This window comes from Hippoglossus hippoglossus, chromosome 13, assembly GCF_009819705.1.
Source record: "Hippoglossus hippoglossus isolate fHipHip1 chromosome 13, fHipHip1.pri, whole genome shotgun sequence".
NCBI lineage: Eukaryota > Metazoa > Chordata > Actinopteri > Pleuronectiformes > Pleuronectidae > Hippoglossus > Hippoglossus hippoglossus.
Window position 1 is genome coordinate 17,108,971 of NC_047163.1, and position 13,885 is coordinate 17,122,855.

A 13,885-nucleotide genomic window follows, 5' to 3' on the forward strand; every position below is an offset into this window, starting at 1 on the left:
ACTTGTTGACTGACTGACCTTTACGGCTGAGTAGGCCACACGTGTGACTGGATACGATGATGTACTGTAAATTGCAGTAATTAGTGAATGAATGAAGTGATTGACCGACTAAAACATGGCCGTGACTAACCGACTGCCTGGCGGGCCTCTCCGGCCATCTCGAAGAATGCTCGCAGGCTGATTAAACGTCTCGGTGGCTGGCGCACTCGTCCTGTGACGGTCTGGCTTTTTAAACGCTACACTGATTGAGTGATGGCAGCCTGAATCAATGACTGGACCGTGAGGTGACTGCCCAGTTGGATGCCTGTCCTTTTTTCACTGGCTCACTTATTGGCTTACATAGCAAGTCCTGTCTGCCTCTTTGGCGCCAGTGTGAAGTGTTTCATGTCTTATCAGCTCCAACCATTTGCTTCTACAAAGCTGTTCTCCCTCTTCCACCCACCCATTTCCCCTCTTTTCAGCCCCTCTCTCTCCCTTTCTCTCCATTTTAGGTTATCTCCATCCCTTTATCTCTCCTTCTCACCCCTCCCTTTTTACTGTTTCTATCTACTATTCAGCCTGTAGCTATCTCTGTCTGTATTCTGATCTGCTCCTTCAGTGTTCTTCTATAGTTTCACGCTGCCAAACCGACATGCATCCCTCTCGCCAGTTGATTTTCCACCTTTCCTTCCCTTTCTTTTCCTTTCAACTACCTGATCTTTGCTCCTATTTTCTCTCCCCTTTTCACCTTCCATTTTTCTGCAATGCCCAGACTCATGATTCATGATTATCATGATGCTTTCTTTACCAGCAGTAACAACAGGCACTATCATCCAGTGCACACACGCACACGCACACAAACACTATATTGGCATTACTACCACCACACTGAGGCAAAAGCGTCTGGGGCAAACTGATAACACACCTTAAGAAGGCTCTAAAGGGAAACCGTGCCACTGTTGGCTGAGTTCCCATTGGTATGTGTGTGTTTGTGTGTGTCTGTTTAGTTGCTTACATAATACTAAATTAAGTCAACAAAGCAGGCGGCTCTGATTTCAAACACTTGACCTTATAAGACGATAAACCAGAGGGTAATTTAATGGAGGAGGAGGAGGGAGTGGAGTTGGCTACATTGTCCTTGTTAACAGAAATTAAGGAAATGATTCCCCGTGAGAATTAGTGCTTTAAGATGAAAAATTAAGTAAAAAAAAAAGCACTTACAAATTTTAATGGCATAGTCCCTGATATGACAACCTCCCGCTGTAGGATCCAGTCAGGTAGTTAGAATGTGTGGAAGTAAATAATCAATACACAACAGCTGTTTGTGCTTCTTAACAGGAGCTTGACAAAATGTCATCATCGGGGTTCATGAGTGATCATCTAAAGGAATCATTCAACAGTTTAGTTATTCACATTCTTGCCAAGGGTTTAATGAGCAGATCAATACCACTGTCACATCTGTCTATTTAGTAAGAAGCCATCAGTTGGTTAGCTTAGCTCTGCCAGAAGACTGGAAACAGGCGGGCTCCGACCAAATGCAAACAACAATCTTCTATTTTGTATTATTGTATACGCTGAAATATACATCAAACCTATCTTAATGTGGAGAAGGGATATCATGCAGACTTATTGCAAAACCTCACAACGGTGCAAAGATATTCCATACAAAAGTTTTTGATTAATCTTCATCTATGAAACCAATCAGAGAAACGCCAAAATCAGAGAGGTGGGAGTTCAGGGCTGTCAGTCAATATGTGAACACACTTTCAGTCCATACTGCTCTCGTATAAGATAGGAGCAAAGACTTCAGATGTTTGTCTGTTAAGACTGATTCATGCTGCCTTCATGTACAAAAAGAGATGTGTCCGTTTCAATCGATGTGATTGTCACTACCATACCTCTATGAGTCCTTTACGTTGGCATGGTTGTTGAGCAATACATCCAGTAGAGGGCAGTGCAGAGTTTCTGACACCAACAAACATCGCGACAGTGAAATAAAAGGTAAAAGCGATCCAACTTACCCACTCGCAAAGTGTCCCTTCTGAACATTCAGCCATTGTAGACATTTCTTCCTTGTGTCCTGCGATTGTCTTGCTTGAACTGTTGGATACACTGCCCCCCCATGATTTCCAGTGGTACTGCTCCGTTTTGTCCGTCGGTATTGACACAAAGCGCCGTGTGTTTGAGTGACTCCAGTCTTTGAGTGATAAACTAAGATAAACATCTCAGAGACAAATCTCAGAGAAGTATTGATCTTCTCATTTACCACCCAGAAATTATTATCATGCACCCTATATTATGTATTGTATATTTTAAAGGGTGAGAATTTTTTAATTAATTTACAGTGAATGAGATGATTGAATAAAGTGCTGATCTTCTCTATCCATCTTATGGGTTGATAAAAATGTCTGTACAAAGTTGGATTAAAGTCTCTGTTTAAAATGGCACCAAATTCTTGAATTTCTATTTCACTGGATCCAAAACACACCTGCACTGTACCGCAGCATTTTAATCAGTTTCAGTAATTGTAATCTTGTCCATCTGGTTACAGTTCATTCTTTTTCTAATCTAAGAGTTTTAATTTACTTTTATTTTGTGGCAGGTTTCTGTATAACCTTTGACTTTGTGTCTAAATGGAGTTATTTCCATATAAGCATGCGACAGATATTACAGGCAGCTTGGTGTTATTCATCTGAAGCAATGCACCAAATGATCTCTGCCATAAATGAAGCCTTCAGGCATATTTCCACACACATTGTAATGTCACATTTCTATCAATAATATGTGTTGTGTCCCTCAGCAGCTGAGTTTATGATTGCAAAAAATAACACAGATGATGATTAAAAACGAAAGAGGTGTATATGTACAATGTTGAGGTTACAACTCATCTCATCTGTATTGTACTTTAAGGCTATTATTATTACAATCTTAATGTCTTTAGTTTGTATCTCTGCTACAGAGAAGTCTTGGTGACTGTGTTAACAGAGTGAATTTACTTGAAACTGTTTTGCTGTTCATTAACACTATGATTCATGTTGAGTCAATGTAACGAGCCCCCCGGGACCTGCTAATGTCTCTGATAATGACATTTTTAAAGGAAATGCTCTTTATTTTCTGACAGTAAAAACATTTCTTTTTTTTTTTTGCATTTGATGACGATGATGATGATGATTGTTCTGTGCAGCATAAATTAAGAGCTGAACTATTATTTGTATTTATAATATAGTGAGACATTTGCATGTTTTTGTTTGTTTTGAAAATTGTTTCTTTGACATGTAAATGTATGATTTTCTTTTGCACTTAACAAATAAATGTTTTACCACTGCTGGGATTGCGGACTAACACTTAAAAATGGTTCACTGCAGCTAACAAACCATTTAAATGAGGAAAAGTACATTTGTTGAAAAATAATGCTGCACTTTTTTATGATTTTGAAACTAGAATTAGCCATGTACATCAGGTATAATGTGTACCATGTTCACGTCTTAGTTTGTTGTCAGCATGCTAAAATATGAGTAAAAGTACATTAGTAGAAGTTTAGTAGTAGAAGTACCTCTATGTGATTAAATCATCTTACATCTGGGTACATGTAAATCTATTGAATAATGATGTAGATGTTGAAGAAAATTCTCCACATTTATCTATTAGTCATACACGAGTAGGAAGGAAATTGTTTTATTTGAAGATCTTTGTTTACTACAGAAAATAGATCAATTCCTAAATCCAGCTTCCCTCTGTAGGTCTTGTTTGTATTGATCACATTCCATTGTATGGCTTTTTAATCCGTCTGCCTGTCTCTGCCAATCGACACATGCTTTCAGTGTGATTCACTTTGGAGGAGTGTTACCATTACCTCTGTGAGAGTAACGTTAATACTCACCTGACACCTTTTAAAACACGTCAGTGTAAAAATCCTCTTTGATTCCACTGTCCACTTTCAAATGTGAACCAATTTCCCTACACGAAGAATTCATTACAAAATATGTTATCGTTTTTATTGTGTTTCATGATCTTCATAAACAGTTTCATAGCTTGGGAGGGTTTGATGATATAAATAAAGCCTGCTTGATTAATTAGATGAGATTAGTCTTTGATTAAAAAGGGTTTGAAAGCATTTTAATGGGCTTGGTTTCAGTTGGATTACAGGGTGAGCAGCTTCAGGCATAATACCATAACTCACTGCGGCGGATGGATACGCTGTCACTCAAAGCGCTTTCTCCTTTTCCTCTTTTTCCTCCCGCTGCTGTAATGTGTGGGCATGATTCTCTGTCATGGTGCACATGCTTGTGTCTTTGTGTGTCATCATTAATGCACTCACCGTTTCACTAGACGGCATTAAAGCCTTTCTTTGCTTTCATCCCATGCACAGATTTCATTCTAAATCATTCTACCTCTTGCCACACGTTGCCATAGCAGTAGTCCTCCTTACATTTTCTTTCATGTTTTTCCTCTCTCTCTTGTACATTTTTCTCTTTTCAGCGTTAGAGGTGAGTCAGGTGAAGGTCCCAGTGGAGCCATGTTGAGTCAGACAAAGGCATTGGCCCTGGAAGTCAGAAATACAGGATATAAAACTAAATCTACCCCAGACTTGTTCTCTTAAAAATCAGCTTTAATATTTGTTTCCCCATTTTATAAACTGTGCAACTGTTTCTATCAAGTTTTCGTGGCTGTTTTCCTGACAAGATAATTCACCTAAAGAGACCTATCTCCTTTAACAGCTTAAAACATTGGAAACGTATTGTATAATGTGTGACCTTTAGATTATCTCCTGATAATGTACATGTGTATTTTTGAGTTGTAATGTTTATTGTTTGGTTTCCTGTTTCATTTCCCTCTTTTTCTCTTGAATTCCATCTGCAAGAAACTGAGCTCCTCTTGATAAGTTGTTTTCTTTTAATAATTGCTGTCATGTTCCTCCAAACAGATATGTCTTTCTCCCCTTATGCTGCTTTTGTAGGAGGGTCCCTACGTGATGCTGAAGAAGAACTGGGAGCTTTACGAAGGCAACGACCAGTTCGAGGGATACTGCGTGGACTTGGCTTCGGAGATCGCCAAACACATCGGAATCAAATACAAGATCTCGATCGTACCAGACGGGAAATACGGAGCCAGAGATCCGGAGACGAAGATATGGAACGGCATGGTTGGGGAGCTTGTGTATGGGGTAAGTTTGGATGGAAAACATTTGGACTTATATTGTATATACTATTCTACAAATTTGTCTCTCACTCAAATGTTAATCATTCATTATTTATCTAATCCACACTACTTATATATAATTATATCAGGAGCTCTCAAATCCCAATATGATGCCTTCAAATTCCTTATTTATGTATTTTAATTCAACTCAGCCTCAGTTTATTTATAGTGCACATCAACCAAAGAGTTCCTGGCAGACTTAACAGGATAATGTTCATTACAAACATTGTACACAACTTAAGAACCTCTCATGTCTCAGTACACACGCAGACAGAATTCCAAACCCACAGGTAAGAATGTCACTGGACACCAAGATTCCGACATTAACCCGATTACGACAATAGTCTGAATAAGAAACTGTCACAGAGTTTCCTGATTACCTTAACCTGAATAAGGTCATACTTGGAATATAGTATTCTGACCTTAGTCGCATTATGCAGACATGTATACGTCTTACTCACAATATGCCTTTGGTTTAATTGTCTGACGTAATGTTGACATGAGCCAGACGATGCTCTTGTAACATAAAAACAGTAATATGAAAACACAACATTTAGCTTGAGGTTACACATTAAGAAATTGAATACAACAACAACAATAACATAATTTATGTTAATAGTTGTCATTGAGCATTAATCAGTTGAATGTTCTTCAGCTCAGTTAAAAAAAAGTATTTCATCATCAAAATAGTCTTATTTCAGTGAACTTCAGTTGTCTTAAAGATGAATCCAGCTATTTTTTCGGCATTGTTGATTTGGTAAACCCAATTTGTTTCTAAATGTTGTTGCCGCCCCACCTGAAAATGGGTAAAATCTGTAGTTAAATTAGCAGGCCTACTATATGGGCAGTTGTGAACCAAGGGGTTGAGAGGGTTGTCCACTAAACAGAACGTCAGCAGTCCGATCCTCAGTTCCTGGGCTGACAGTGAATGATGTGTGATTGAAAAAGCACTGCGTATAGAAGAGTTGTATGAATGTGTGCAAATAGGTGAATGTTCTTTGCACTTAAAGCCCTTTGAGTCACGGATAAGACTGAAAAATCTCTATACAGATCATTTATTGTAGTGTAAGAGAGGATAACTGGTTCATATGACCAAACACTGTTATGTTCTCCTTTACAGACACATCACACATGTCTGGGCAAAAATATCAGTTAGGCTCAAAATATCGCACTTAGACCATAAACCTATCTGGAGCTCTGCGTCTCCTTAGTTCCCACGTCAGTCTCCTTCTGAGTGGCTCTATCTAGACGCCTACTCTTTATTTCTTGAGAATTTGGCGAGCTTGCTAATTATGCTGCCGTTGACGTCCCATGCACGTCCTGCAGATTTCACATCGCTGTCTCGATGCAAACTTTATCAACATGCAGAGGACAGCGTCAGTCGGCGTTTAGCGGGAAGCTGAAAGCGGAGACGCTGCTGCAGAACAGACCGAAGTGACAGAATCAATTAGCCTCCAGAATGTGTGTAGTGGAAGGTGACACAGCAGAACCGCTGCATTGACTAATCAGGTTTGATTTGTTCCAAACACCCGCAGCCCTTTGCAACGACTCCTCTGCCACAGTGAGGAGATCTCTGCTCTTTATCCTTTGCATCTCTTCACAGTCGCTTTTATGTATTTGTCCCTTTCTCTCTGTTTATCTTTGTGGCTTTCTTCTCCTTTTCTTTCAAGTTGAGTAACATTCGCCTCTCGCTTTGCAACTCAAATTTATTTCATCTATTTCTCTCGTGCATTGTGGATTTTTTTCCTATATCTTCCTCTGCCTTCTCCTTCCCTTTTTCTTTTCCATATCTCTTCTGATTTCCTTGTCATTCTTATGTTGTTTATCCTCGTTGCATCTTCACTTGTAGCGGAGGATGTTATTTGATATGCTGTTTGTGCACCCTCTTTTACCGATAACACTACAGACGTTGTTTAGACACACTTAGCTACTCAGAAACAGATACTCAGTCTGCTGAATGAATAATGTTTTGGACTTGCAGATTTTTGCTAGTGTGTGCGCACACATGCAAATGCTGACTGATTGATATTCAGGCCATGTCCTACTACGTATGAATTACTTCCCTCTCATTCTACTGGTTTTCACTGCTGCTTCGCTCTCTCTTTCAACAAGTCCAAATTTCAATAATCTCCCCCTTGTTCTCTCACCCCCATGCACCAATCCGCTTTCTTTGCCTCCCCTCTTTCTTCCCCTCTGTCGCTCCTGCTTTAAACTCCACTCATCCTATAGTGATCCTGTCTACTATACCTGCCCTTTTGTGTTTCAATTTCCTCCTCCTTCCTTTATCTTTCTCCCCAGACTCTCACCTTGTTCAGAAAAAAAAAGAGTTCACAGACAGTTCCCGCTCACCTGTTTTACATGAAGTTGCTGCAAATTTACTGCACTTAAAATAATGTGCATACTTTCCTCCCTTCTTGTTATTTGCAGAAAGCAGAAATCGCTGTTGCCCCGCTGACCATCACTCTGGTGAGAGAAGAAGTGATTGACTTCTCGAAGCCCTTCATGTCTCTGGGTATATCCATCATGATCAAGAAGCCCCAAAAGTCCAAACCGGGTGTTTTCTCCTTCCTGGACCCGCTGGCCTACGAGATCTGGATGTGCATAGTGTTCGCGTACATTGGAGTCAGTGTTGTGCTGTTTTTGGTGAGTGATCATTCAAAACCAGAAGTCCGAGGTCGAGCTGGGTTGTGGGATTGTGACATGTGGAAGAAGTTTGTTATTAAAAGCTTGTCTTTCCCTGGAATTCCAAAAGTGTTTTTTAAATGCAGTGCTGGGAGGCGGAGCTAAGACACTCCTTAACCCCCAAATGTCCCCATAAATGTCGTAATGTAAAAACATCCCAAACGGTTGACTCTATGTAAGCATTGGCCCTGCAAGGTCCGAGATGGTTTGAAACACTAGATGGCATTATTAGCCATATTCAACCCGTAAATGTAAATTTATTTATAGATTTAGTTGTAAATATTATTTTAAAACCAGGAACTTATATATTTCCTCAAATAGCACTCATATAATATAGGTTACAACTCAGAAAACACATTTAAATGTACAGTTTCACTTTAACTTCCAGGGTAAACAATTATACAGAGCCAGTGAACTACATCATGTGAACATTTCTGAGACTTTTCTGGTGCTATAATACTTAGTGCTGATAAATCTTGATCTGATAAAACACTGCCTGTATGTAGGAAATATTAAAACCTCCAATTATGCATTTAAAGCAGTTAACATCTTTTCAAGCATGGTGGCATTGTCTTGATCCCCCCAGCCGACAGAGAGTGTCGGCATATTCAAGATTCAAACACTACTTATCTACAGCAGTAACAAGAAATTTACCCTCTGTGGGTTTCTTTGCATTATTAAGCTGTTACGATTATTGCTGAGATAATGTCTCCCACTGTTTTTATACTTCTCTCAGTATAAGATGTTAAATTGATTTCAATTTGCTTTCTATACACCTGCACATGTCTTTTTTACTCTTATAGACTTCTAAATGGTCCAAATCCTTTTATTTAAATGTTCTTTTCCATCCCAGGTGAGTCGTTTCAGTCCGTACGAATGGCATGCGGAGGAACCAGAGGAGGGTGCCACCGAGCAGGGCCCCACAGACCAGCCTCCCAACGAGTTCGGCATCTTCAACTCCCTGTGGTTCTCACTGGGAGCTTTCATGCAACAGGGCTGCGACATCTCACCACGGTGAGGGGAGGGAAATGGAGTGTGTGAGACGAACAGAGAGCATTTGTGAATGTGTGTCCGACAGACAGAATGAAAGTGTGTGAGTCAGTCGGCAGGATGTGTTCATAAGAGTGTGTGGGCTGGGAATAGCCTGTGTGAGTATGTGTGCGTGTCTCACTGTCTGCAGTGCTGTAGTATGAGGCTCTTGTGATTCAGACCGTTGACAATGTGAATCACCTCTTTTAGCACTTTGATACTTTTCACTGAACTGGACTGATACTCCAACACAGTGTTACAGAACATTAAGATGTCATGGAAAAGCACACACAGACACCAACATGCACACACACACATCACAAAAGTGATGGTGCACACCATTCAGCGCTCATGTCCGTATGGATGTGCAATGCTGGGAGACTTAGCAGTTTTCTAGGTGTATATGAATTTTTAAAGCACCACAGAAGAGGCAGAGTCCAGCAGTATTTTTAGAATATTTAAAGAAATATGGCATTTTATTATTGATAAGCTGAGAATGCAGTTTAGTGAAATATTCATGGACGTCATCCTCAAGACCTTTAGGGAGCCAATCTAAGGAGAGAAGGAGCAGTGAGGGAGAGCGTCAGACCAGACCACAGGAGAGAAAGAGTGATAGATGATGAGCTGAAAGAAGGAAAGGTGAAGTGTCATGTTGCAGCTGAATACCCCTCACCTCACCCTCCCCTCCCAAACATGAAAAATAACCTGTGGTAGCCTTCAGTTGTCATAAAAACTCAAAAGGTGTTTAGTTTGTCCAGTCTGGGCTACTGTAAAAAAGATGGCGGCCTCCATAGAGTGGACCCACTCCCTGTAAATATAAAGTAATTGAATATAAAGGGTCTATTCAAGGTTAAAGAAAACACTTCGTACAATTTAGATGAAACACACCAGTCAAAACATCACAAGGATTATTTATATTCAATTTCTGCCAATAGATCTCTTTCATCTAAATTGTACACACTGGACCTTTAAGGGAATGTCTTCAAAGTTGGTAAAAACGGTCAGTTCGACTTAAGGATGAACTGATTAGATTTTGTTGATCAAGGTCATGACCTGACAAAAACACGTATTTGATCTTGTGAATGCAACATTTTAGGAACACCATGAGGAAATCTCTTCAAATATGGCACAAACATTCAGTTGGACTCACGGATACAACTATTAGAATATGGGGGGTCAAAGGTCAAGGTCAGTCTGACCTTGCAAAACCCTTTTTTTGCCCAGGGTAAGTAGTGTAAGAACACCTCAAGAGAATCCTTTCAACTTCGGCAGATGTTTAAAAAATGCTGGTTGTTGGGGGCAAACAACAGCACGGCAGTAATTCTAATTGATTCTATATCCATGACAAGATGTATGATTTTTTAACAGTATGTTTTGGTGACATACTGAGTGAGCAGCAGTCATGTGCACAGTCATGTGATCATTTGTCTTTACATCACACTTCAACGTGTAATGAAAACGATCTCAGTGTAAACAGAAGCTTCATACACCAAGAAAAGAACGCTCAAGAAAAGAACTTCACTTTCTTCCTCCTCCTCCTGTTTCGCTCCTCTGCCTTTCTCTTTCGCTCTTTCGCTCTTTCGCTCTTTCGCTCTTTCGCTCTTTCACTCTCCCTCTCTTCCTCTCTCCTCCCAACACCTGTCGTCTCCCACTCCTCCCCACTTTAGTGTGACTGACAGGCCAATTCTAGCCCCAACTCACAGAATGGGAGAACGCTCTCACCAGCTGCACACTGCCACACTCACGCCAACACACAGGACGAGCACATAAAAACACTGACACTGCTCACACACACACACACACACACACACACACACACACACACACACACACACACACACACACACACACACACACACACACACACACACACACACACACACACACACACACATAAACAGACAACAATGCAACACCCACATGCAGGCCCTGTTACAGATGTGTGCGCATAAGCTACAGCTGTCACAGAGATAATGTGATACTTAACATGAAGCCAGTGTTCGTCATATAAATCACCATACCCTGTCGCTTCCGCTACAGCACAACTCCTCCACAGGCCAGGATTACTACAGTCATAAACACCAGATTATATTCTTACAACGGGAACTCTGTCACTTATAGACTCTGCTTGTTCTTCCTGTTTTGTTTACTGGAGTTCTCACACAAGAGAAGCAGTTTCAGTAAACTTGAGCCTGAGATACTGTTCTAGAGGCAGCTCAGTTAAAAGTGATAACAGCACAGTAATAATGTATGATGTAGATTTAAAGACTGGTGTATTTAGTGGTGCTGCTTTGTGACCAGGATGACCAGGGAGTAAATAAATGGAGACATTTATTTGAAACGAGGAATTAAAAGCACTGGTGTGTGCCGAACAGATATACTAAGAAACAGCAGCTAAAAAGAGGATGAGAGAGTGAAAAGCCAAAAAATACAACTTAGACATTGACTCAACGACGCAAATTAAATCCACAACATTGCAATCCAAATTCTTTTAAATAAAAGTGTTGTGAGGAGTCGGTAAACAGGCCTTATTTTTACACTCGTGTTATGAACATGATTGACACTTTCTTGCTAATGTAGTTTAGGCCATAACAAGCAGCAGACCACGGGACCGTAAAAGGTTTAGTTTGCTTGAAACAAACTTATTTTAGGCAGCTATGGCTCAGGGCTTAGAGTGGGTCGTTGGAAGGTCAGTGGTTTGATTTCCGCCTCATCTGGTCCACAAGTTGAAGTGTCCTTGAGCAAGACACTGAACCCTAAAAGTATACCTGACGGCTGTGTGAGTGAAAGACAATTCACCAGGTTTACATGTATGTGTGTGTATGTATGAAAGTATATGCGAATGCATGAATGTGATCTGTGATGTAAAGCACTTTGAGTAGTTGTGAAGACTAGAAATACATGCAGTCCATTCTATTGAAAGCATATAGCATTTCGTTCTGACTTTGACTTTAAACATCTGGATGCTCTATGCAGGATGTAGTATTGAGATTGATAGTTTATAGTTCATGTTCATCAACTACCAAGTTATTCGTCATTGTCCTAGTTACACTTTCTGAGACAAATGTAAAAAACACATCTGTGTTACACATACTGCTCTTTGCACCACTATTTCATCATCACCATCATCGTCTTTATCATCATGCTGCTGAGGTATATATATCTCACCTCACCTCCACTCCAGACCTGACCTGCAGCCACTGATTGTAAAGAAAGGAGGTTAAATGTGTGATTGTCCCTCCCTGTATGCTGCAGGGAGTGATGACGCTCACCTGACTTGCCCAGACATCAAACATTCACTGTAATTGTACTCACATAAAACCCCTCCACAACTGGCTGAGGGCGATACCTAAGTAGTGACGCAATCCATGATTATGTAAGAGGGAGAGGTGGGAAACTAAAAATAGGTAATGATCAAAGAGTTAACTAGTTCATTAAATCCATTGATGAAGAAATTAAATAAGCCTGCCGGCCAGAGTTTCTGCTGGAAAAATGAGGTGATGGATGAGCCTCCGCTGTTCCGCCATGCTCTGCAGTAACACTAGATCACGTCCTTGGAAAAAAGGACACGTGTCATGCATATCATCACGTCCGATCGCCGTCCCTTCACTAGAGATCTTATTTCCTTTGACATACCGCTCTTTTGTTCACCTTAGCAAGGAGGCAAAGTCATGATGCTAATGTAACCCAACGGACATATATTCAATTATATAACTATACATTTTATATATTCAATTAGACAACTTATCAAATCACAAGTCTCGATCCCGCTGCCCATGCATCCCCTTCAAGTTTCCTCCGATCAGAATTATTCATATTTACATGTAAAAAAACACAATAACCTGTTCACTCATTCACTTTCTCAGTCTACCTTCCTTGTAGTAGCTGCACACCAACGTCTACAAACAACACACTGAACTAATTACTCATAAAGGAGAATACATAACAGAACTGGATAACATTTCTTTCTAGTGTCTCGACTCGCCCAGAGATTCACTTTAGTCCATTGGGTCCCAATTACTGAGCAGAACTCTCCTCTGTGCTGATGTAGGGAAAAAAGGGCATGTGCTCTTTTACATGGAAATCAGGGTCTTTTATTTATGTTTTATCACATCAGGCCTGTGATAGACTGGTGACATTAATTAATATCTACAACTCTACAGCTCGTCAACTTGTTTTGAGGTGGACTTGTACTGTGAAAGTAGGGATATAAAGAAGGAGCCAGCTTCACCAGAAGAGATTTTCTTCTACCTTTCCGACTATTGATTATGTTTATTTCAAAATGTGTCTGTATGCGTATCGTTTGCTGTCAGCATTGTTGGCTTTCCAAAATCTCCTCTTTCATTATCTGTCATCTCAGTCTGTCTTTCACATGCATGAGCAGCAGACGTCTGGTCCAAGTGTCGACACTTGTTGTTTGACTTTATACACTAAATGTGCGTGTTTGTGTGAGAGTGAGTGTGAGAGAGACTGTGTTTCTTATGTATTGTGTATTGAGCTGGGATAGTAGGTCCATTGGTATTCAGTGTGGGTCCCTCTCTCCCTGCTGCAGTCATCTTTGCAGTCTGAGAGACACAGTGTACCACACACTCCTCCTCAACTCTCTCACTCATCTATCTATCTATCTATCTATCTATCTATCTATCTATCTATCTATCTATCTATCTATCTATCTATCTATCTATCTATCTATCTATCTGTCCTCCTATCTATCTGTCTTTTTTTAGTTACTTTATTTTCAACACGATGTCATTTCCTGCTACTTTGCAGTGTAAAAGAATGGACATTTCCACTAGGAGAAGTTACAGTGAACATCTTGCCCATGACACACGTACATTTTCTTTCCCCAAGACACATAAGGTACATGCACTGTCTCATACAAACCCACTGCCTTGTGTTTTCCATCGCCTTTTCAGTCAAGCAGAAGGTAATGGCAGAGAGCAGAAGCAAACACATTCATACACACACACATGGATTGTCAGTGACCTTGAGGTGG

At 40.3% G+C, this 13,885-nt stretch overlaps 1 protein-coding gene across 6 annotated transcripts in view; it reads left to right on the forward strand.

Annotated features, from left to right (window-relative positions):
• The window catches only part of gria4a (glutamate receptor, ionotropic, AMPA 4a), a 111,285-nt gene that overhangs the window by 70,058 nt on the left and 27,342 nt on the right, over nucleotides 1-13,885 (forward strand). For all 6 annotated transcript variants that reach the window (XM_034604103.1, XM_034604101.1, XM_034604102.1 and 3 more), the window contains exons 11-13: nucleotides 4,937-5,143; nucleotides 7,606-7,821; nucleotides 8,714-8,874. In XM_034604103.1, the coding sequence (XP_034459994.1) occupies nucleotides 4,937-5,143; nucleotides 7,606-7,821; nucleotides 8,714-8,874 (584 nt within the window). The remainder of the gene's footprint in view (nucleotides 1-4,936; nucleotides 5,144-7,605; nucleotides 7,822-8,713; nucleotides 8,875-13,885) is intronic.